The sequence below is a fragment of the Schistocerca serialis genome, chromosome 9 (assembly GCF_023864345.2).
Source record: "Schistocerca serialis cubense isolate TAMUIC-IGC-003099 chromosome 9, iqSchSeri2.2, whole genome shotgun sequence".
Classification (NCBI taxonomy): Eukaryota; Metazoa; Arthropoda; class Insecta; order Orthoptera; family Acrididae; genus Schistocerca; species Schistocerca serialis.
Genome location: NC_064646.1, coordinates 51,760,321 through 51,782,728, shown reverse-complemented (window position 1 = coordinate 51,782,728; position 22,408 = coordinate 51,760,321). Strand labels below are relative to the sequence as shown.

Sequence of the window (22,408 nt, the reverse complement as noted above, 5' to 3'; positions counted from 1 at the left end):
CAGGGCTTTGTGTACCTATCATCTTGTCCTGAAATGAGGGACATCGTACCCGAGAAACTTTCCACACTTCCTAAAGTTGTGTTGCATCACCCATCCAACCTTTTCAATATCCTATTCACCCTTATGCCACTCGCAATCCCAGCCCCTTGCCATAAGCATCGTATCACTGTGGAAGGCCCAGGTGCAAAACCTGCCCAATCCATCCAGCACTTCCTATTCCAGTCCTGCCACAGGTTTATCCCACCCCTTCAGGGGCCAAGCCACCTGTGAAAGCAGCCAAGTCATTTACCAGCTCTGCTGCAGTAATTACACAGCTTTTTATATATGGTATGACTACCAACCAGCTGTCCACCAGGATGAACAGCCACCGCCAAACTGTGGCTCAAAGCAAAGTAGACAACCCTTGTGGCACAACATGCAGCTGAACATACCACACTTGATTTCAGTGACTGCTTGACCACCCAGGCCATCTGTATCCTTCCCTCCACCATCAGCTTTTTTGAACGGCGCAGATTGGAGTTACCTTTACAATGCATTCTCTGCTCCTGTAATTATCTCAGCCTGAACGTATGGTAACATGCTGTCCCCACACCCTTTACCCAACAGTTTCAACACGTTCTGTGCCGTATGTCTGATTCTGTTTATTTGCCACCCTGTGCCAATGCACGCACCAATCTTTTGCTGCTCGTCTCTTTTTTGCTCCTTTTGTCTCCCAACTCCCTGCCCTACAACCTCCTGACGCTGCACCTGTTGGCATTCTAGGCCCTACAGACTCTACCAGAAAACATTCGTCAATCTCCCCACCCGTACACTATATGTGCATGAGATGTGTTTGACTGTGTACGAATGGTGTGTGTTTCTCTTTCTGATGAAGGCTGTGGCTGAAAGCTTTATGTAAGCGTATTTTAATTGTGCCCGTCTGCAACTTAATGTGTCTTCTTTAGGGTAAGTAGCAATCTGTCTTTTTCTCCATTGGTGATATTCATTTTGATCAGATAATAGCTGAAGAAACTGGGTTTCTAAAGTCCATCTTATTGCCTGTTTACGTTACTTTCTGTTGCCAGGGTAAGGGTACAAAAGTAACTGGGCCTTTTTCACTTCTTGAAGCAATTACTAGAGTTCCTAAAGTCTTTAACTTCAATCGGAATATTCATATTTTGTCGTGCATGTTGCTACCAGTGGCGCACAAATCTGCCAGAGCCACAAGAGTCAGTGCCTATGATCTGAGTGCTTCTAAGTGTCAGATACTGGCATCATTCTTATCTTATGCATCAGTATTATAATCATTATGCTGATCATGTACCAGCAGAGTCATCAGGTCAAGATTGTTATTCAGAAATCTGTTTGTGCATGTTTGCCTTCGGATATGCTGTTCAAGAAATAAGAGCTTGAAGTGTGGACACACATATATAAGACTGTTGTAGAGGATATTGATTACATGATTACTTGAGATTACATTAAGTGCTTCATTAACACCAACAGAACATTATCTGTATGCTTCATGAACACAGGAAAGTTAGATTTCATTGTTACTCCTTTATTTTCTTACAGATAACTCTGTTGGAGACATGTCGGAGTCCAGTGATTTGGATCGTCAGATAGAGCAACTTAAGAAATGTGAAATAATAAAAGAATCGGAAGTGAAAGCACTTTGTGCCAAAGCCCGAGAAATCTTGGTGGAAGAAAGCAATGTTCAGAGAGTTGATTCCCCAGTAACAGTAAGAAAATTCACATTAAGAAATTTCTAATTTTTTTTTTTTTTAGCCTGTGGAAGTTGAGCAGTCTAATTTTTACAGTGTGCGTGAGATATAAGATTATTCTTTGTATTGAGTATAATTTGTAGGCTCCATGAGCTCTTGTTGTAAATTGTACTTTCTATTTTCGTTTCTTTGTCACAGGTATGTGGTGATATACATGGACAGTTTTACGATCTGAAAGAACTATTTAAAGTTGGTGGTGATGTTCCTGAAACAAATTATCTTTTTATGGGTGACTTTGTTGATAGAGGTTTCTACAGTGTGGAGACATTCTTATTGCTTTTGGCATTGAAGGTAAACTATTTATACATTGTTTCATATAAACAAAAAAATTGCTGCCGATGTAATTGTTTGATGACCTTACCAGAAAGACCTTGTTTGACAGATTAAGTTTGTTAAATTTGTTACTTTACTACTAACAGACTGCAGTTTGCAGAAAAAATATTTTTACACTGGATGTGGATGGTCAGACAGGGTGATACATCTTGTGTCCAGGCGGAAGCAGTTCTGTAATCTGTCAGTAAACTGAAGTACAAACAGCATTTGTGATGGGGAAGATATTCCCAGAAGAATGCTTAAACTGCCGTACAGTAAGACTAAGATCTAATTTGCTGTCTAGCAGTACAGTGCAGCGTGCTGTGATTTACATAGCTCCTGTTCATGAACATTTTGTGCTTTAGTTTATTAGTTACCTTTTTTTTTCCCCCTCAATGAAGTGTTCACACATATAGTGAAAATAGACATTGCCTGAGCTGTGCACTGCAGAATGGTTGTTATAATGCTTTAGAAGTTAGTAGATGCTCCTTGTCATGTAGCTAGGTAGGCAGAGTAAGGGAAATCACCTGCTCTCTCTTCAGTTTACAGACAGACTATAACACTGTGTGCTTACATGCCTTCTCACATTTATTATTATTATTATTATTATTATTATTAGTATTATTAGTATATGGCTGTAGCTGTCAGTAGAATAAAGGTTTTTAATTGATGTCATTTTTCTTTTATAGAGAAAAATATCACTTTACAATTGTTTACAGACTGTGGACTGCAGTTCAAAGAAATTATTCAAAAGTGATATTAAGGTCATTATTGATCCATCTATGGTACATCTTATGAATTTAGGGCCATTTTAGGATCACTCTATAGAGTGATTCGGTAATTATTGTAAACAGATGCTCTGAGTTTTCAGTGAATCTACACAACACGAGAGTTGTGTGTACAAACATTTGTTGTGCACTCAAAATTTTGCTTTCAGTAGTAGGAAATGTGCGGTGTCAGTCATTATTTACATACAGCAAATTATGGCATTGCCTTAGATTGTAGACTTGTCTTCTTGAATGTATTAATTTCTCATTTCTGTAAAGGAACTTGTACACATTCTTCATAGGCATTTACAGTCAGCATTTAATTCAGTTGCGACAGTCTGTGGAAGAGTTTCTTACTTCAGTTACACCTGAATAACAGGGTGATCCATAGCTCAGTTTGACTAATACTTCAATCTCTGATATTATTGACAGGATTTGCTAATTGTAGCTAAACTTGCTAAGATATGGTTTAAGGATCCTAAAAGGAAGTTGTGTGCGTGTAAGTAACATGGAGACAATAGAGGGTTTAAATTAGATTGTCTAAGGGTAAGACAGAGGTTTAAAAACAAAATCTTAAACTGCAAAATATTTCCAGGAGCAGATGCGGACTCTGACCAGATTGTGTTACATGAAATATAGACAAAAGCTGAAGAAACTATAGAAATCTTCTAGATACCAAGTAGTGGCTGCAGAAGACCAACACAAGACCCAGTAGAAATCATTGGGTAACACTTGAAATATACAAGCTACTCAACAAAAGAGAAAATAATAAAACTGGACCAGGCAAAAGGGAATACAGGGATCAAAAAATGAGATTGACAGAAAATTTAAAGTTATAAACCAGTACTTGGATGAGGAGAAATGCAGATCTGGAGAAGCCTGACTGTGCGAAATATGAATACTGCATACAGAAAAATTAAGCGTACTTTTGCAGAAAAGAGAATCATGAACATAAGAGTGCAAATGGCAAGTCAGTACTCTGAAAAGGAAAGACAGCTGTAAGGTAGAATGAATATACACAAAGTCAGTGCAAAGAAAAGGTACTCAAAGACAACATAGGCTAAACATAATATTATCATTTCCTAGCTGCACCTTTGCAGTTTTCTAGTGGCTGTTGTCTACAGCAGAGTTAGTATTCTGGGAAGGAAATTCTCTCCTGCCTAGAGTTGGTTGGCCTGTCTTTCCCTAATCATGCTAATTAGGTTGTGTAGGAGACTTGAGAGGCTGGCTTAAGGGTAAGCAATTTTCTCCAAGGCGACAGGTCTTCACCATCACCTATTGAAAACAAACTCTTGAAAATTGGATGAAGGCAGGAATGTTAAAACAGTTTTGAGGAACAGTTTTAGAGCTTGCAGTATCTGTGAGCTCAACTGTCCTTGGGTATAGAAGTTGTGTGTTCTCGCGGACTAAGGTGGTGTTTTAGAGTTTATTTCTCAGTTGGGAGTAAGTGAACAACAGAGTTATTTCTTGTAGTATGGAAAATAGAGGTAATTCAAAAGTGTCGATGTTTAACAAATTCCTGTTTTGTTGTGGAGATAATAAGAGGAGGTTCCTAGGAACCAGTTGGAGACAGTGTATGAACTATTAGCACTGTTAAATTTTCCAGTCCAGAGGTCAAATCTTGAAATCTTCCTGGGAGTAGTTACAACTCAGCTACAGAATTTTAATTATTGCCATTCTAGTAGGGAGAAGTTTAATCCTATTTTGTGATTTAGTTGTGCTGGTGACCCTCGGTTATACAAGTTTTACAAGTCTAGGTCTGCAGAGAATTCATTCGGTTCCACAGAATTCATTCGGTTCCACCAATAAATGTTTATGATTAAATCTACAGAGTAGTGCATTGGGTGTTGTCTTGAGCATTGCACATAGTTCAGAGTGCATGGACTCTGGCCACAGACACGACTGAGATTTGTGTGATGATATGGAACTTCAAAGGACAAATGAAAGGAACGTTCCATAGAAAGTGGATGAGTAGAAGTCCAGATGCAGTCAAAAAGATTCCGACAGAGCACTGAAAGATGTAAGTTGATGTGGCGCGTGTAGTCCCTCGGAACCATTGAGACCCTTCGGAAAACGAACCCTGAGAAAACTATTTCACCTAGTAAGCAAGATGTGAGAGGTGCAAAACACCCTTAGATGTAAAAAAAAGAATGTAACCATTCCAGTTCCATAGACAGCAGATGTAAGTGTGAATATTACCAAACCATAAGTTTAATAAGTTATGCTTGCACAAATAATTCTTTAAACCTGCCTTTATTGTATTGTTACTGGTCTCCAGGTTTCTGATTCAGCTGTTCCACCTGTGCATCGTTACTTCTAACCAGGTGTTCAAACGTTTCTTGTATTGGTGCCATTTTAATGCCCTTTAGTATAGCTTGTGCTCTGATTAGTATAAAATTCCACTCAGTAAGTACCTCTCATTCAAAGACTGCTGAAATGGTCTAAACGGGTGCTGCTTGTTACAGGAATAACGGGTACATGGTCAACAGATAAAACTTTTGATACTTTATCTCTGCTAGTCTGTTTCCTTTATATACATATCTTGAATGGCTTAAATGACTGTTCTTACATTCACCAAAATAAACAGAAAAACAGGTGTTGACTCTGTATTCAATCATTCCATCTTTTAATGAAAAACTGTGGAATTGGATTTAGATGTAGCATGTGAGTAAAACTAGCATTGTATGTAGTAATGGTGCACTCGCACAATAAATTTATTTGGTCGAGTGACATGCAGTTTGCTTAATGTTCCTCACACCCATACACTTGCTCCTACAGTAAGTTGAAGCAGTGATAATTGTGTGCTGTAATGATTGTGTATAACATTCATGAATTCTGAAAGCAAAGTTCGTAGGTTTGTTACCATTTGACTTCCACTGGACAGTCAAAGTAAGCTTTTCATATAACTCATGAATAGAGTCCACGTAACTCCACTCTCCATGCAACACAGTTTGTTCACCTTCTGATAGACAGATTCATATTAATCTCGTCAGTTATTCAATTTTTTCAAAACCACACTCCATCTACTTTCTGTCACTACATGATTGTGGTTCTTTCTCTCTTCTTCTTTATGGATAATCTTCACCCAAAAATTAATTCCTTCTTTTCTTGTCCTGTCAATAGATATGCCTCTTCTCTTCTTGAGCTGTCTCCAAAGAATATTTTGCATGCTTTATGTTCAGTTAAGATATCGCCAATACATCCCGCCGAGATGCCATTGCTCAGCCCCTCTGACAAAATTCTTGTGTCTGGAAGTATCCCAAAACCGCTCCACTTTCTCTTCTTGTTACAGTAACCTCAACACTAAAGCCAATCCTCCATTAACATATTTCCATTACTTACACCATATTTCCACCCCACGTGAACTGTCTCCACTGTTGTTTAGTTACATAGATGTCAATTTTTGTCCTGCTGGACATAGTACTTCATATGCATCCACACACAAAAGTTCTGTTAATAATTCACAAAAGCTACAATAAGCATATACATTTACAAATAAGATTACACATTTTTAAATATACGTGCTCTATTTTAACATTTTTATGAAAGAAAAGCCAATAAAACATCAATCAAATCAACATTAAAACCATGGACAATAAATGAGGCAAAGAATACTATTCAAATCAAACTACGTTTGCTACAGACGAGAAAATATAGAGGACATGTATTTTTAGTGTAGTAAACTATATGAAAAATGGATCTGTGGCCCAAAATCTTTTGTTACTATGTCATGTTTATATAGCTGCATAAATGTTAAAGTACAGTTGCCTAGTCATAAGCAGATTAATGCATTTATGATTCTTGTTTCTATTTCACTACAGGTTAGATACCCTGATCGCATAACCCTCATTCGAGGTAATCACGAATCGAGGCAGATCACTCAAGTTTATGGATTCTATGACGAATGCTTAAGAAAATATGGAAGTGTGACTGTCTGGAGATACTGCACTGAAATATTTGACTATTTAAGCCTTTCTGCTATTATTGATGGGAAGGTAAGCAGGAAAAGTTTGCTGCGGAATCCATCTTTAGAATGTTCACAGGTTTTAGTATTAAAGTGTTTCCTGATAAGTGTTCTGTAAATATGCATACAAATTAATGTAATTGATAGCAGGCTGTTCTAGCCAAGGGCCAATTGACATAGGGATGGGTGAACAGTAACTCACAGTCATCAGGTGACGAGGTTGTAGCATATCCCACCATAGTGCACTGGACAAGTGCAGGGTGGCCAGGTGGCTCCTGCATGCACAGAATGCTTCCAGAAGGGCCACCTGATGGGTGGCCTCTACTAGCTGCATCTGTCAGAGAGCAAGCAGAGGGGTGCTTGCACCGTGTGGAGCACCTTAAGAGCAGGCTAAATTAAAGTCGTATGTTGGTGCATAGAACCCACGGTAATAAGATGCTTGAAGTTCTCTGATGTGGTAGCTCTGATTCGTATATATCACGCTTTGAGGCAGCGAGTTGTGAAGCATAGTAAAGACGAATGTCTGTAGAAGTTTAAATGCAATATTGGAAATGTGTGTTACTGTTTGCACAACCACCTGAGTCAAGACTCACGTCAAAGCTCTGTAACGTCTGAGCAAATGGTGTGTCTTGGTAAAGGCACACTATTGCAGTTGAAGAAACTAAGTGAATAACTTTAGAAGTGACTAGATCATCCTTAGTTTTCATACTTGGGAAGGTACATGACAATAACACGCAATTTATTGTATTGTTAAAATACAGTGTACTCCCAATTGTTACAGGTAATTTTGGGAGAAGATGCACAAATAACCGAAAAACATGAATAACAGATCTTCAAACCTGTATTCTTTGTTCAAAAGCTTATCCAAGTTTTGTGCATAGTTACTGTAAGCCAGTTTTTCTTATATAGAGAGTGATGGTCTGCTTCTGAGAGAAGTTGACATTTTTTTCTCACAACATTTTGAATTTGTCATTGTATTGAACACCCCTCTGGCCCGTATGATCTAGAAGAGTGTCAATGCATTACAGTGACTGACAAGGTCACTGTCTTGATCCCCACTTTCACATTTACTGTCCTCTTTGTTTTGTTGTGAAGAAGTGCTGAAAATTTTGGCATCACTCGTGTACTGGAAGCTCGGTTCACATGGATCGATCTGCAGCTGCTCATTAAGTTTTCTTCATTAACATCTTCAAAACCGTTTAAACCCTTTGCCAAATGTATTATTTGTGCAGTTGTTACTTCATCATCACTGAAACTCTGAAAATTATTTTCTTCTATACCTGGAAGTATTTTCCTACAGGATCAAACTAGTGAATGTGGTTTGACTTCCTGCCAGGCATCATAAATCTTGTGTATGGCATCTAGCACTGCCAACTACTTCCAGAACGCCACCAGATCATCCTCATCAACTAGCATTCTTAGAAGATCAATCCAGTGGTACTGCTTCACCGATGTGATTATGCTGTGCCCCACTAGCTGTATAATGGCAGTCGTGTTAGGCGGTAAAAACTTAGCTACGATGAGATTATCATCAGATACGGGAATGCTCTCGTTGATATGTGAAGGGGCAGTATCAGGCAAATAGAATAGCCTTCTGTAACAATCCTTTCTCGTCTAGAGGTCACTGAACTTATGGTTCAAAATGGATGTGAACCAGTTTTTTAAAATTTTGCTATCCATCTGTGCTCATTTTTTGTTGTAAGAATGGAGAAGAAGATCCTTAGTTGTGATATCGTTGAATGCCCTTTTTTTTCCTCCCGGACATTAGTAGCTTCACTCCGTGGCTCCCAGAAGCATTAGCTATGCACAGAATTGCAATGTTTTCTTTAGTCAACTTATATCCAGGACCAAGCAGGTCACTCTTAAAAGCAAGGATTCTGGTTGCCGGACCACTTTCATCTGCACTATAAATTCAGTCTAGGGTCAAGTTTCTTCTTCTATACATTTTTGAAACTCTTCTCAGAAGAAATCAGCTGCCATGACATTTGGACCTAGCCATTCTCCATGCACTGTAGGTTTCTGAATCCCGTGACATTTTTTGAAACTGGTTAACAGTCGAGATAAGGCATTAAATTCTCCCTCAAACCCTAGAGCTTCATGAATAAATTTATCTTTTTCAGCACACATCATGCCTAAAACAGTTACACCTTCTGCTCATTTTTGGTGAAACCATTTGCAAAAGAGCAGAATGTAATTTGTTAGATGTAGGCCTCTTCACGCTCTTTTGTGAAGTTGGTCAACAACTAAATTGCATTTCCTGACAAAATAGTTCCTGCTTATTATTTTTAATCTCCTGCACAGTCTGCATTCCGATCAGCACTTGTACAGCAATTTCCCCCTTGTCAAATCTTTCAATTAATTCTAATTTTTGTTTTATTGTTGACATATGTTTCTTCCATTTCTTCATCATATCTCTTAAAAATTTCTTTTAACTAGCTCCTTTGACTCTTTCATGGCGATTAACGTCAGTAAACTGAGATTGTTCTCAATTTACGCAGGACCGGCTGACCACTAACAATATGAAAAGTAATGTGTCGTCACACAGTGGTCATTTTAACAGTGAAAATACCATTTACTGTCACTCAGTGGATTGTTTATTTCCATTTGGTAGAGAAGAATATTGCACATCTTTCATTCTTATGCTTGAATAATCCTCAGAACAGATAATCTGCACACGAATAATCAAGGGAGTACACTGTATTCAATCAATTCAGTCAATTATGCAGTCATAGGCCATTGATACAATCCAAAAAGTAATGGGTGGAATTCATACAAGGAAAGCAGAGGAACATTTCATCACTTTTTTTCCTTCCTTTTCTTTCTTTCTTTCTTTCTTTCTTTAAAGATAGTTATATAATGGAAGGAAACATTCCACGTGGGAAAAATTATATATAAAAACAAAGATGAGGTGACTTACCGAACAAAAGCGCTGGCAGGTCGATAGACACACAAACAAACACAAACATACACACAAAATTCAAGCTTTCGCAACAAACTGTTGCCTCATCAGGAAAGAGGGAAGGAGAGGGGAAGACGAAAGGAAGTGGGTTTTAAGGGAGAGGGTAAGGATTCATTCCAATCCCGGGAGCGGAAAGACTTACCTTAGGGGGAAAAAAGGACAGGTATACACTCGCACACACGCACATATCCATCCACACATACAGACACCTGTATGTGTGGATGGATATGTGCGTGTGTGCGAGTGTATACCTGTCCTTTTTTCCCCCTAAGGTAAGTCTTTCCGCTCCCGGGATTGGAATGAATCCTTACCCTCTCCCTTAAAACCCACTTCCTTTCGTCTTCCCCTCTCCTTCCCTCTTTCCTGATGAGGCAACAGTTTGTTGCGAAAGCTTGAATTTTGTGTGTATGTTTGTGTTTGTTTGTGTGTCTATCGACCTGCCAGCGCTTTTGTTCGGTAAGTCACCTCATCTTTGTTTTTATATATAATTTAAAGATAGTTACCTATCCTGCTCTTAAACTATGTCATTTATGTTAGCAGTTTCTCATTTTTGCCTTTGCATGATATTCAGAACCTGATTGTAGTTTTAGTGAAAAGTTTATTTTGTTGGTGCAGTGAACTCTGATGAGCGAAAAATTTGTTGTACTAAAGCTCGTTGCACACTATTTCAATAGGACTCTGCCTGATCTTCAAACAATGAAGTTGGCTGTTAATTATCATGGAGAAACTAGTGTGTACAATTGCCTGTGTTTACCTCTAGTGCCCGGATAATAGCTGTGTCTTAAGGTAGTGAAGACTAGTCATTGGGTGCAAAGTAATCCACTTCTTACTTACGTTTCTGTGTCATCTGCTGTAATTGATGGTGATTTTAGCTCAGCAAATGCCAAATCACTTCCTTGTGCATTGCTGTGCTTGCAAGCATTCAGCTGTGTGTTGTGTACACACACACACACACACACACACACACACACACACACTCACACACTCACACACACTCTCTCTCTCTCTCTCTCTCTCTCTCTCTCTCTCTCTCTCTCTCTCTCTCTCTCCCCCTCCCCCCCGTCCCCTTTTACCCCTCTCCCTCCCTCCCTCCCTCCCTCCCTTCTGTCAGAAGGAGCCACTGGCTCCAAAAGATCACAAATTTCAATATTTTTATGTGTGTTTCCTCCTGACCCTGCTTGGTGAGAGATTTATTTTTATCTACCCAATCATATTACATTTTCAAAAATTGATTATTTTCATGGCTATCTATAAAATGTAATATGATTAAAAATACCCCTATATATTTTGTATTGAACCAGAGGCTCTCGTCCGACATTTATGTTACAAGAAGTTGAAAATAGGTTTTTATCATTTACATTCATGTTTGTTTAGATTTTCTGTGTGCATGGAGGACTTTCACCATCAATACAGACCCTTGACCAAATAAGGACAATAGATAGGAAACAAGAAGTACCTCATGATGGACCTATGTGTGATTTGCTGTGGTCAGACCCAGAAGGTAAGATGTTAGTTCTTGCTGTTTTCCGTACATTTTATTGTAAGACTGACTTGTTAAAAATATACATATTAACACACACAAAACTCTTTTTTTTTTTTTTTTTCCACAAAAATATTTTCATCTTCAAAGTCCTCCTTTTCAGAACCAATTAAATTTTCAACTTCTTGATCTTCAACATGCTTGAAAACTACAAAGCCTCTAGGATAGCAAAGTGTGTTTGAACTTGTGATTTATTTGCATCTGGTGTTTACGACTTTGTAAAACAAATTGTTGCTCTATTTGTCTCTATTATGACCTGGAGGAAGCATATTTAGTTGCTGCTAATTGGGCAGTTCAGGTGTCAGGTGCACTTAATATACTTTCAAGCCAATGAAAACCTCTTAGCACAATGAAACGAGTGCAAACAGTGTGCTATATGTGTTAAACAGAGTGTTAGCAATATTGCCAATGATATGCTGTGCTCAGACTTGTGGTTCAAAGCACTGAAGAATCTAAGGTGACAAAATAAATTCTACACACAGATACAGAATATTTTGGAATTGTGGTATTCTTCCGGTTGTTCTATGCTGTTAATGTTCCCATTTAATGCACAATATTTTAATGATGGTCAACCATCTTCTTCAGGTGCTGATTTTTGCTGTTACATGTCATTGCTTCTTGGACTCCGATTAGAATATGAACTATATAGGTCTCACCATGAACCATGGACCTTGCCGTTGGTGGGGAGGCTTGCGTGCCTCAGCGATACAGATAGCCGTACCGTAGGTGCAACCACAATGGAGGGGTATCTGTTGAGAGGCCAGGCAAACACGTGGTTCCTGAAGAGGTGCAGCAGCCTTTTCAGTAGTTGCAGGGGCAACAGTCTGGATGATTGACTGATCTGGCCTTGTAACACTAACCAAAATGGTCTTGTTGTGCTGTTACTGCGATCGGTTGAAAGCAAGGGGAAACTACAGCTGTAATTTTTCCTGAGGGCATGCAGCTTTACTGTATGGTTAATGATGATGGCGTCCCCTTGGGTAAAATACTCCGGAGGTAAAATAGTCCCCCATTCGGATCTCCGGGCGGGGACTACTCAAGAGGACGTTATCAGGAGAAAGAAAACTGGCGTTCTACGGATCGGAGCTTGGAATGTCAGATCCCTTAATCGGGCAGGTAGGTTAGAAAATTTGGAAAGGGAAACGGATAGGTTAAAGTTAGATATAGTGGGAATTAGTGAAGTTCGGTGGCAGGAGGAACAAGACTTTTGGTCAGGCGAATACTGGGTTATAAATACAAAGTCAAATAGGGGTAATGCAGGAGTAGGTTTAATAATGAATTAAAAAATAGGAGTACGGGTAAGTTACTACAAACAGCATAGTGAACGCATTATTGTGGCCACGATAGACCGAAGCCCACGCCTACTACAGTAGTACAAGTTTATATGCCAACTAGCTCTGCAGATTACGAAGAAATTGAAGAAATGTATGATGAAATAAAAGAAATTATTCAGATAGTGAAGGGAGACGAAAATTTAATAGTCATGGGTGGCTGGAATTCGGTAGTAGGAAATGGGAGAGAAGGAAACATAGTAGGAGAATATGGATTGGGGGGAAGAAATGAAAGAGGAAGCCGCCTGGTAGAATTTTGCACAGAGCACAACATAATCATAGCTAACACTTGGTTCAAGAATCATAAAAGAAGGTTGTATACATGGAAGAAGCCTGGAGATACTGACAGATTTCAGATAGATTATATAATGGTAAGACAGAGATTTAGGAACCAGGTTTTAAATTGTAAGACATTTCCAGGGGCAGATGAGGACTCTGACCACAATCTATTGGTTATGAACTGTAGATTAAAACTGAAGAAACTGCAAAAAGGTGGTAATTTAAGGAGATGGGACCTGAATAAACTGACTAAACCAGAGGTTGTACAGAGTTTCAGGGAGAGAGTAAGGGAACAAATGGCAGGAATGGGGGAAAGAAATACAGTAGAAGAAGAATGGGTAGCTTTGAGGGATGAAGTAGTGAAGGCAGCAGAGGATCAAGTAGGTAAAAAGACAAGGGCTAGTAGAAATCCTTGGGTAACAGAAGAAATATTTAATTTAATTGATGAAAGGAGAAAATATAAAAATGCAGTAAATGAAGCAGGCAAAAAGGAATACAAACGTCTCAAAAATGAGATCGAAAGGAAGTGCAAAATGGCTAAGCAGGGATGGCTAGAGGATAAGTGTAAGGATGTAGAGGCTTATCTCACTAGGGGTAAGATAGATACTGCCTGCAGGAAAATTAAAGAGACCTTTGGAGAAAAGAGAACCACTTGTATGAATATCAAGAGCTCAGATGGAATCCCAGTTCTAAGCAAAGAAGGGAAGGCAGAAAGGTGGAAGGAGTATATAGAGGGTCTATACAAGGGCAATGCACTTGAGGACAATATTATGGAAATGGAAGAGGTTGTAGATGAAGATGAAATGGGAGATATGATACTGCATGAAGAGTTTGACAGAGCAGTGAAAGACCTGAGTCGAAACAAGGCCTCGGGAGTAGACAACATTCCATTAGAACTACTGAGAGCCTTGGGAGAGCCAGTCCTGACAAAACTCTACCATCTGGTGAGGAAGATGTATGAGACAGGCGAAATACCCTCAGACTTCAAGAAGAATATAATAATTTCAATCCCAAAGAAAGCAGGTGTTGATAGATGTGAAAATTACCAAACTATCAGTTTAATAAGTCACAGCTGCAAAATACTAACACGAATTCTTTACAGACGAATGGAAAAACTAGTAGAAGCCGACCTCGGGGAAGATCAGTTTGGATTCCGCAGAAATGTTGGAACACGTGAGGCAATACTGACCTTACGACTTATCTTAGAAGTAAGATTAAGGAAAGGCAAACCTACGTTTCTAGCATTTGTAGACTTGGAGAAAACTTTTGACAATGTTGACTGCAATACTCTCTTTCAAATTCTAAAGGTGGCAGGGGTAAAATACAGGGAGCGAAAGGCTATTTACAATTTGTACAGAATCCAGATGGCAGTTATAAGCGTCGAGGGCTATGAAAGGGAAGCAGTGGTTGGGAAGGGAGTGAGACAGGGTTGTAGCCTCTCCCCGATGTTATTCAATCTGTGTATTGAGCAAGCAGTGAAGGAACCAAAAGAAAGATTTGGAGTAGGTATTAAAATCCATGGAGAAGAAATAAAAACTTTGAGGTTCGCCGATGACACTGTAATTCTGTTAGAGACAGCAAAGGACTTGGAAGAGCAGTTGAACGGAATGGATAGTGTCTTGAAGGGAGGATATAAGATGAACATCAACAAAAGCAAAATGAGGATAATGGAATGTAGTCGAATTAAGTCGGGTGATGTTGAGGGTATTAGATTTGGAAATGAGACACTTAAAGTAGTAAAGGAGTTTTGCTATTTGGGGAGCAAAATAACTGATGATGGTCGAAGTAGAGAGGATATAAAACATAGACTGGCAATGGCAAGGAAAGCGTTTCTGAAGAAGAGAAATTTGTTAACATCGAGTATAGATGGTGGTGGTTGGTGGGATATTTAAGGGGGACTAAACAGCGAATGTCATCAGTCCCCCTCGGGTATAGATTTAAGTGTCAGGAAGTCATTTCTGAAAGTATTTGTATGGAGTGTAGCCATGTATGGAAGTGAAACATGGACGATAAATAGTTTAGACAAGAAAAGAATAGAAGCTTTGGAAATGTGGTGCTACAGAAGAATGCTGAAGATTAGTTGGTTAGATCATATAACTAATGAGGAGGTGTTGAATAGGATTGGGAGAAGAGAAGTTCGTGGCACAACTTGACTAGAAGAAGGAATTGGTTGGTAGGACATGTTCTGAGGCATCAAGGTATCACCAATTTAGTATTGGAGGGCAGCGTGGAGGGTAAAAATCGTAGAGGGAGACCAAGAGATGAATACACCAAACAGATTCAGAAGGATGTAGGTTGCAGTAGGTACTGGGAGATGAAGAAGCTTGCACGGGATAGAGTAGCATGGAGAGCTGCATCAAACCAGTCTCAGGACTGAAGACAACAACAACAACATAGGTCTCACGCCACTATTCCTAGCTGAGTTCAACTCCCGCTCCTTGGTGCTCTTCTGTGTTTTGGAGCTTGCAATGATATTCCATGAAACATACATTCTCTCAGCATTTTCCAGCTATGGTGGATGTGATGACAGCGTAATACGTGGAGTATCAGCCCTTTTCTCCGGAGAAACCTCATTCTCTGTTTATTAGGTTTCCCCACATCTTTATTTTGATTAACTCATTAATTACGCTGTCCCAGAAACTTGGCCTTTGAACCATGACAGTGATCTGAAGGTATTTCTTTTCATGGTTATATTGTAAGCAGTACTTGACAACAGCTTATGTGCTCAATTGTATTAGTCAGGTGTGTCACTGATGTTCCTGGCAACTCATTGACTGCCTTGATAATCCATTCCATTTAAGACATGCCACTTTCGCATTGAATGCAATACACTTGGCTTTTGGAGAGGTCAATTATCTTCAACATCACAAAGAAAACTTGTTATCTTTATTGAAGGGAGCGAAGTACACTGGATGCCGTGTGTGTGTGTGTGTGTGTGTGTGTGTGTGTGTGTGTGTGTGTGTGTGTGTGTGTGTGTTACAGTCTTTTTGCATATTGGGCGAGCATAATGTAGATAAGGAATTCTTGGCTTGTCTTCCACAGGCATTTTTGATTTTTGACTGAAACCCCTGTCCAGTTTGCCAGTCTGAGTACCCATTTCTTTGGATCACTATTCCTGAGTGTTGAAATTCTTTAGTGGGGCTCTTCTTGTTTGAAAGTGTTCTAGCTCTGCAAACCAGGGTCTTCAGCACTGAATTCCTTTGTGGCTGATAGTGATGGCTAGAAGTGTGGAGATAGGTAAATGTGTGTAGGTTTTCTATGTGCACTTCCACTCACTGATCAGATTGGATTTCAAGCTTCATCATGAATTTTCTATTTAAAATCTATCCATTGTAATATAAAATTCCTGATAGAACTTTAAAAACAAGGCTAACTATCTTACCTTTACATGTTATTAAGAGATGAACGGCCAGATTCCTGGATCACAGTGCCAGTACACTGAAGAAATGGTATAGGCATGCATATTCAAATACAAATAGGCAGAATGCGGCACTGCAGTTGGCAGCGCCTATATATGACAAGTGTCTGGCTCAGTTGTTAGATCGGTTACTGCTGTTAAAATGACAGGTTATCAAGATTTAACAGAGTTTCAGTGTGGTGTTATAGTCAGCGCATGAGTGATGAGACACAGGATCTCCGAGATAGTGATAAAGTGGGGATTTTCGCATATGACCGTTTCACGAGTGTACTGTGAATATCAGGAATCTGGTAAAACATCAGATTCCATCTTCGCTGCGGCTGGAAAAAGATCCTGCAAGAACAGAAGCAACGATGACTGAAGAGAACCATCCAGTGTGACAGAAGTGCAACCCTTCCGTAAATTGCTGCAGATTTCAAAAATAGTTCAAATGGCTCCTATCATTATGGGACTTAACATCTGAGGTCATCAGTCCCCTAGAACTTAGAACTACTTAAACCTAACGAACCTAAGTACATCACACACATCCATGCCCGAGGCAGGATTCGAACCTGTGACCGTAGAGGTCGCGCGGTTCCAGACTGAAGTGCCTAGCACCGCTCAGTCACAGTGGCCAGCTGCTGCAGATTTCAATGCTGGGCCATCGACAAGTGTCAGTGTGTGAACCATTCGACGAAACATCAGTACATTCCAATGGAGTTGGGCAATCCCATCAAGACAGTGCAACACCCCACATGTCCAGAATTGCTAGAGTGGCTCGAGGAACACACTTCTGAATGTAAACACTTCCTGTGGCCAACAAACTCACTAGACATGAACATTATTGAGCATATTTGGGAAACCTTGCAACATGTTGTTCAGGAGAGATCTCTATCCCTTTGTACTCTTACGGTTTTATGGACAGCTCTGCAAGATTCATGTTGTCAATTCCCTCCAGCACTAATTCAGACATTAGTCGAGTCCATGCCACGTCATGTTGCGGCACTTCTGCGTGCTCGTGGGGGCCCTACATGATATTTGCCAGATGTACCAGTTTCTTTGGCTCTTCAGTGTAGAAAACATATACACACTGAGCTCCACCTCCAGGCCTCAAGCCATCACCATCTGTCACAAAAAAATTCAGTGGGAAAGACTAGTTGTAGAACTGGAACTCTTTCGGACAAGGAGAACTTCACCTTAGAATTATAACACCTGGTTGCTGAACAAGTGGCAAATAACATTTTACTCCCTATATTTTACCGATTCTGCCTTCAGAATTTGTTTCAAAATTGTCAAGAAGTTTCCATAAATCTACAAATACTATAAACTTAGCTTTGTCCTTTTTTAACCTGTCTTCTACAATAAGTCGTAAGGTCAGTATTGCATTACATTTTCCTAAAAATCCCAAGAACTCGTTTTCCCCCAAGGTTGACGTCTAACAGTGTCTCCAATCTTCTGTGAAGAGTTTGTGATGGTACTTGGCAAGCAAGTGCTGTTAAATTGGTGGTTTTATATTATTCACACCTGTCAGCACCTGCCTGTTTTGGAATTGAAATTATCACAGTCTTAGTTTGCTAGTATTTCACCAGTTTCAGACAACTTCTCCGTCAGGTGGAGCAGTTTTGTCATGACCAGCTCTCCCAGGAATCTCAGTAATTCTAAATGAACGTCATCTACTCCAGAGGCCTTGTTTCAACTCAGTACAGTTCTCACTGAGGCAGTATAATATGCCATAAGACACAGTGCAATAAAGGTCATGCTGTGTGATACTTATCTGTTCGACAATCGTGTTTCCGGTGGGGTGATACATTATGCAATATGATACACGATGCGATTCAATATATGACAAGCAACAAGACAAAATAAATCACTTTTTTGCCTCACGTCCAATCATGAGCTGTTCTGAAGAGGACATTATTATTGTTATTGTTATTTTTACTTATCATTATGTAAAGCTCAAAAAACTGAAAAAAAGTAAAGGAAATATTGGGTGCACCTATACAGTGCTGTTAATGTCAAACAATGTATGGGTGTAGTTTCCTGTGGTGCATCTCAGGATGAACGCGAATTCCGCCGTATGAGTCCAAACGAGGCACAGCATATAATTAAAGGCTTTGAGGCAGAGCCAACCTAAAATATATATTAAAATAAATTTCTCAGTAACGTATTACGGAACCCCATTAAGTTTTATTTCCATTCCCTCCGCAAACATGCCTTCACCCTAGCCAGATTACGCTCGCATATTTTATTTTCTCAGGCTTGTCTGACATTTGGCATTACCCCCAAAGGCCTCACACTTAAAGTTCCCATCTCTGGCTGCAACCCTTCTTTCCATCAGTCCCTATACCAGTTGCAAACTGAACAATCCATTGCCCTCACCCACCTAATCCTTCACCTACACATCAACTTAGCCAATGAACACACCCGTCAACTCCTATCCTTAATAAAAGTCCTCAATCTTTCCTCTTCCACATCCACACCGGCTATTCAAAGCATCCTCCTACAGGCCAACCGCAAATTAGAACAGCATGCCACCCTTCACCTCAAAAAACTATCCAATCTCCTGGTTTCCCACCTCCGGAAAGGCAACTCACTCACCCTTCACAACCTTTCCAGCAAACCTCAACCTCCTCTCATTGCACACAAACCCAGTCTCTCCCATCTACTCAATCTTCCACTTCCAGCTCCACTCCCTCCAAAACCTCAAAATTCCAATCAACACAATCTGGTACCACAACACCCTAATTCAGTAGTTAACCTTTCCTCCAAATCTCTCTCCCAATCCGAAACCTCTGTCCTATCCAAAGGCCTCACCTTCAGCCCCACTCCCAGATTCAACCAAACAGCCCTCGTCAAAGATTTACTGTCCTACACTCGTACTCTCTGCTGGAAGTATCACTTTGCCACGAAGAAAAGTGATCCTAATCCTACCCCTAATGATCCAACTCCCCAAGACACTATCCAAATTGAACGCTGCCTGGAACAGTTCCGTCCTCCGTCACAGCCGGACCCACCTCCTCTTCCTCAAAATCACCCTCTCCAAACCTTCCAGGAATTTCTTACTTCCAGCCTTGCCTCTCAATCCTTCTTAAAAAACCTTAATCCTACTCTCAACATCACCAGTGCTGAAGCCCAGGCTATCCGTGATCTGAAGGCTGACCGGTCCATCGTCATTCTTCCGGCGGACAAGGGTTCCACGACCGTGGTACTTGATCGTTGGGAGTATGTGGCTGAGGGACTGCGTCAGCTTTCAGACAACACCACATACAAAGTTTGGCAAGGTAATCCCATTCCTGATGTCCAGGCGGAGCTTCAAGGAATCCTCAGAACCTTAGGCCCCCTACAAAACTTTTCACCTGACTCCATCAACCTCCTGACCCCACCGACACCCCGCACCCCTACCTTCTACCTTCTTCCTAAAATTCACAAACCCCAATCATCCCGGCCGCCCCATTGTAGCTGGTTACCAAGCCCCCACAGAACGTATCTCTGCCTACGTAGATCAACACCTTCAACCCATTACATGTAGTCTCCCATCCTTAATCAAAGACACCAACCACTTTCTCGAACGCCTGGAATCCTTACCCAATCCGTTACCCCCAGAAACCATCCTTGTAACCATTGATGCCACTTCCTTATACACAAATATCCCGCACGTCCAGGGCCTCGCTGCGATGGAGCACTTCCTTTCACGCCGATCACCTGCCATCCTACCTAAAACCTCTTTCCTCATTACCTTAGCCAGCTTCATCCTGATCCACAACTTCTTCACTTTTGAAGACCAGACATACCAACAATTAAAGGGAACAGCCATGGGTACCAGGATGGCCCCTTCGTACGCCAACCTATTTATGGGTCGCTTAGAGGAAGCCTTCTTGGTTACCCAGGCCTGCCAACCCAAAGTTTGGTACAGATTTATTGATGACATCTTCATGATCTGGACTCACAGTGAAGAAGAACTCCAGAATTTCCTCTCCAACCTCAACTCCTTTGGTTCCATCAGATTCACCTGGTCCTACTCCAAATCCCATGCCACTTTCCTTGATATTGACCTCCACCTGTCCAATGGCCAGCTTCACACGTCCGTCCACATCAAACCCACCAACAAGCAACAGTACCTCCATTACGACAGCTGCCACCCATTCCACATCAAACGGTCCCTTCCCTACAGCCTAGGTCTTCGTGGCAAACGAATCTGCTCCAGTCCGGAATCCCTGAAGCATTACACCAACAACCTGACAACAGCTTTCGCATCCCGCAACTACCCTCCCGACCTGGTACAGAAGCAAATAACCAGAGCCACTTCCTCATCCTCTCAAACCCAGAACCTCCCACAGAAGAACCACAAAAGTGCCCCACTTGTGACAGGATACTTTCTGGGACTGGACCAGACTCTGAATGTGGCTCTCCAGCAGGGATACGACTTCCTCAAATCCTGCCCTGAAATGAGATCCATCCTTCATGAAATCCTCCCCACTCCACCAAGGGGGTCTTTCCGCCGTCCACCTAACCTTCGTAACCTCTTAGTTCATCCCTATGAAATCCCCAAACCACCTTCCCTACCCTCTGGCTCCTACCCTTGTAACCGCCCCCGGTGTAAAACCTGTCCCATGCACCCTCCCACCACCACCTACACCAGTTCTGTAACCCGGAAGGTGTACACGATCAAAGGCAGAGCCACGTGTGAAAGCACCCACGTGATTTACCAACTGACCTGCCTACACTGTGACGCATTCTATGTGGGAATGACCAGTAACAAACTGTCCATTCGCATGAATGGACACAGGCAGACAGTGTTTGTTGGTAATGAGGATCACCCTGTGGCTAAACATGCTTCGGTGCACGGCCAGCACATCTTGGCACAGTGTTACACCGTCCGGGTTATCTGGATACTTTCCACCAACACCAACCTATCCGAACTCTGGAGATGGGAACTTGCACTTCAATATATCCTCTCTTCCCGTTATCCACCAGGCCTCAATCTCCGCTAATTTCATGTTGCCGCCACTCTTTGTCTTTTAATATGTCTGCTTGTGTCTTTATATGTGTGGATGGATGTGTGTGTGTGTGTGTGTGTGTGTGTGTGTGTGTGTGTGTGTGTGTGTGTGTGTGTGTGTGCGTGTGTGCGCGCGCGCGCGTGCGTGTGTATACCCGTCCTTTTTTCCCCCTAAGGTAAGTCCTTCCGCTCCCGGGATTGGAATGACTCCTTACCCTCTCCCTTAAAACCCACATCCTTTCATCTTTCCCTCTCCTTCCCTCTTCCCTGATGAGGCAACAGTTTGTTGCGAAAGCTTGAATTTTGTGTGTATGTTCGTGTTTGTTTGTGTGTCTGTCGACCTGCCAGCACTTTCATTTGGTAAGTCACATCATCTTTGTTTTTAGATATATTTTTCCTATGTGGAATGTTTCCCTCTATTATAACCATATCATTGTTTATTATATTGTTTTGATAGTGTTAGAGACACTTTCCTTGTTTCTGCCATTGGCTGTTTGACCCACCACTAGAATGAGTTTGCAAATGTCTAGCCAGAGTGCACTAGAGTACAGTAACATAAGTGTCACCACGTAGCAAGTGTTTCATGGAGGATTAGAATAAAAAGTGCATGAAATATACCCCTTACAAGAAATATGTCCCACTGTCTTTGCTTGCTGACTGTGGGTAATGTTTGTTTTTAGCAAGTTTCTTTTTGTGACTTCATTATGCATGAGTTTAGTGAGTTTTACTTCCTTGCAAATAACAGCAGCATATGAGTAGTTCAAGAACAACTCAATATGAATTCATTGTGCAATTTATCAGGTAAAATTTTGGAACTTGCAGTTAGGATGAAAATGAAGTAAGCTGGTGCACTAAGATTCAGTGTAAACATGTATTAAGAACAAAAACAGTGTAAATCCAGGTAAGGGTATACAGACAATTGTAACAGAGCAATATCAGGGTTGTCACAAGTTCTGGAAATGGGGGAATAGCGGGGAATTTCAAATGTGTCAGGGAAATTTGAAAAGAATCCTGGAAAAATCTTGTTTGTCTCAGTAGGTGAAATGGTTTGTTTACTGGGATTTCATGCATCATCACTGACTGGTCACAGCTGAGCACGTGCG

At 40.8% G+C, this 22,408-nt stretch overlaps 1 protein-coding gene across 1 annotated transcript in view; it reads left to right on the top strand.

The window, feature by feature from the left end:
- Window positions 1-22,408, top strand: part of LOC126418548 (serine/threonine-protein phosphatase 4 catalytic subunit) — a 43,843-nt gene that overhangs the window by 5,645 nt on the left and 15,790 nt on the right. The window contains exons 2-5 of the mRNA XM_050085364.1: window positions 1,552-1,718; window positions 1,899-2,051; window positions 6,661-6,834; window positions 11,137-11,263. Of these exons, the coding sequence (XP_049941321.1) occupies window positions 1,569-1,718; window positions 1,899-2,051; window positions 6,661-6,834; window positions 11,137-11,263 (604 nt within the window). The 5' untranslated portion in view covers window positions 1,552-1,568. The remainder of the gene's footprint in view (window positions 1-1,551; window positions 1,719-1,898; window positions 2,052-6,660; window positions 6,835-11,136; window positions 11,264-22,408) is intronic.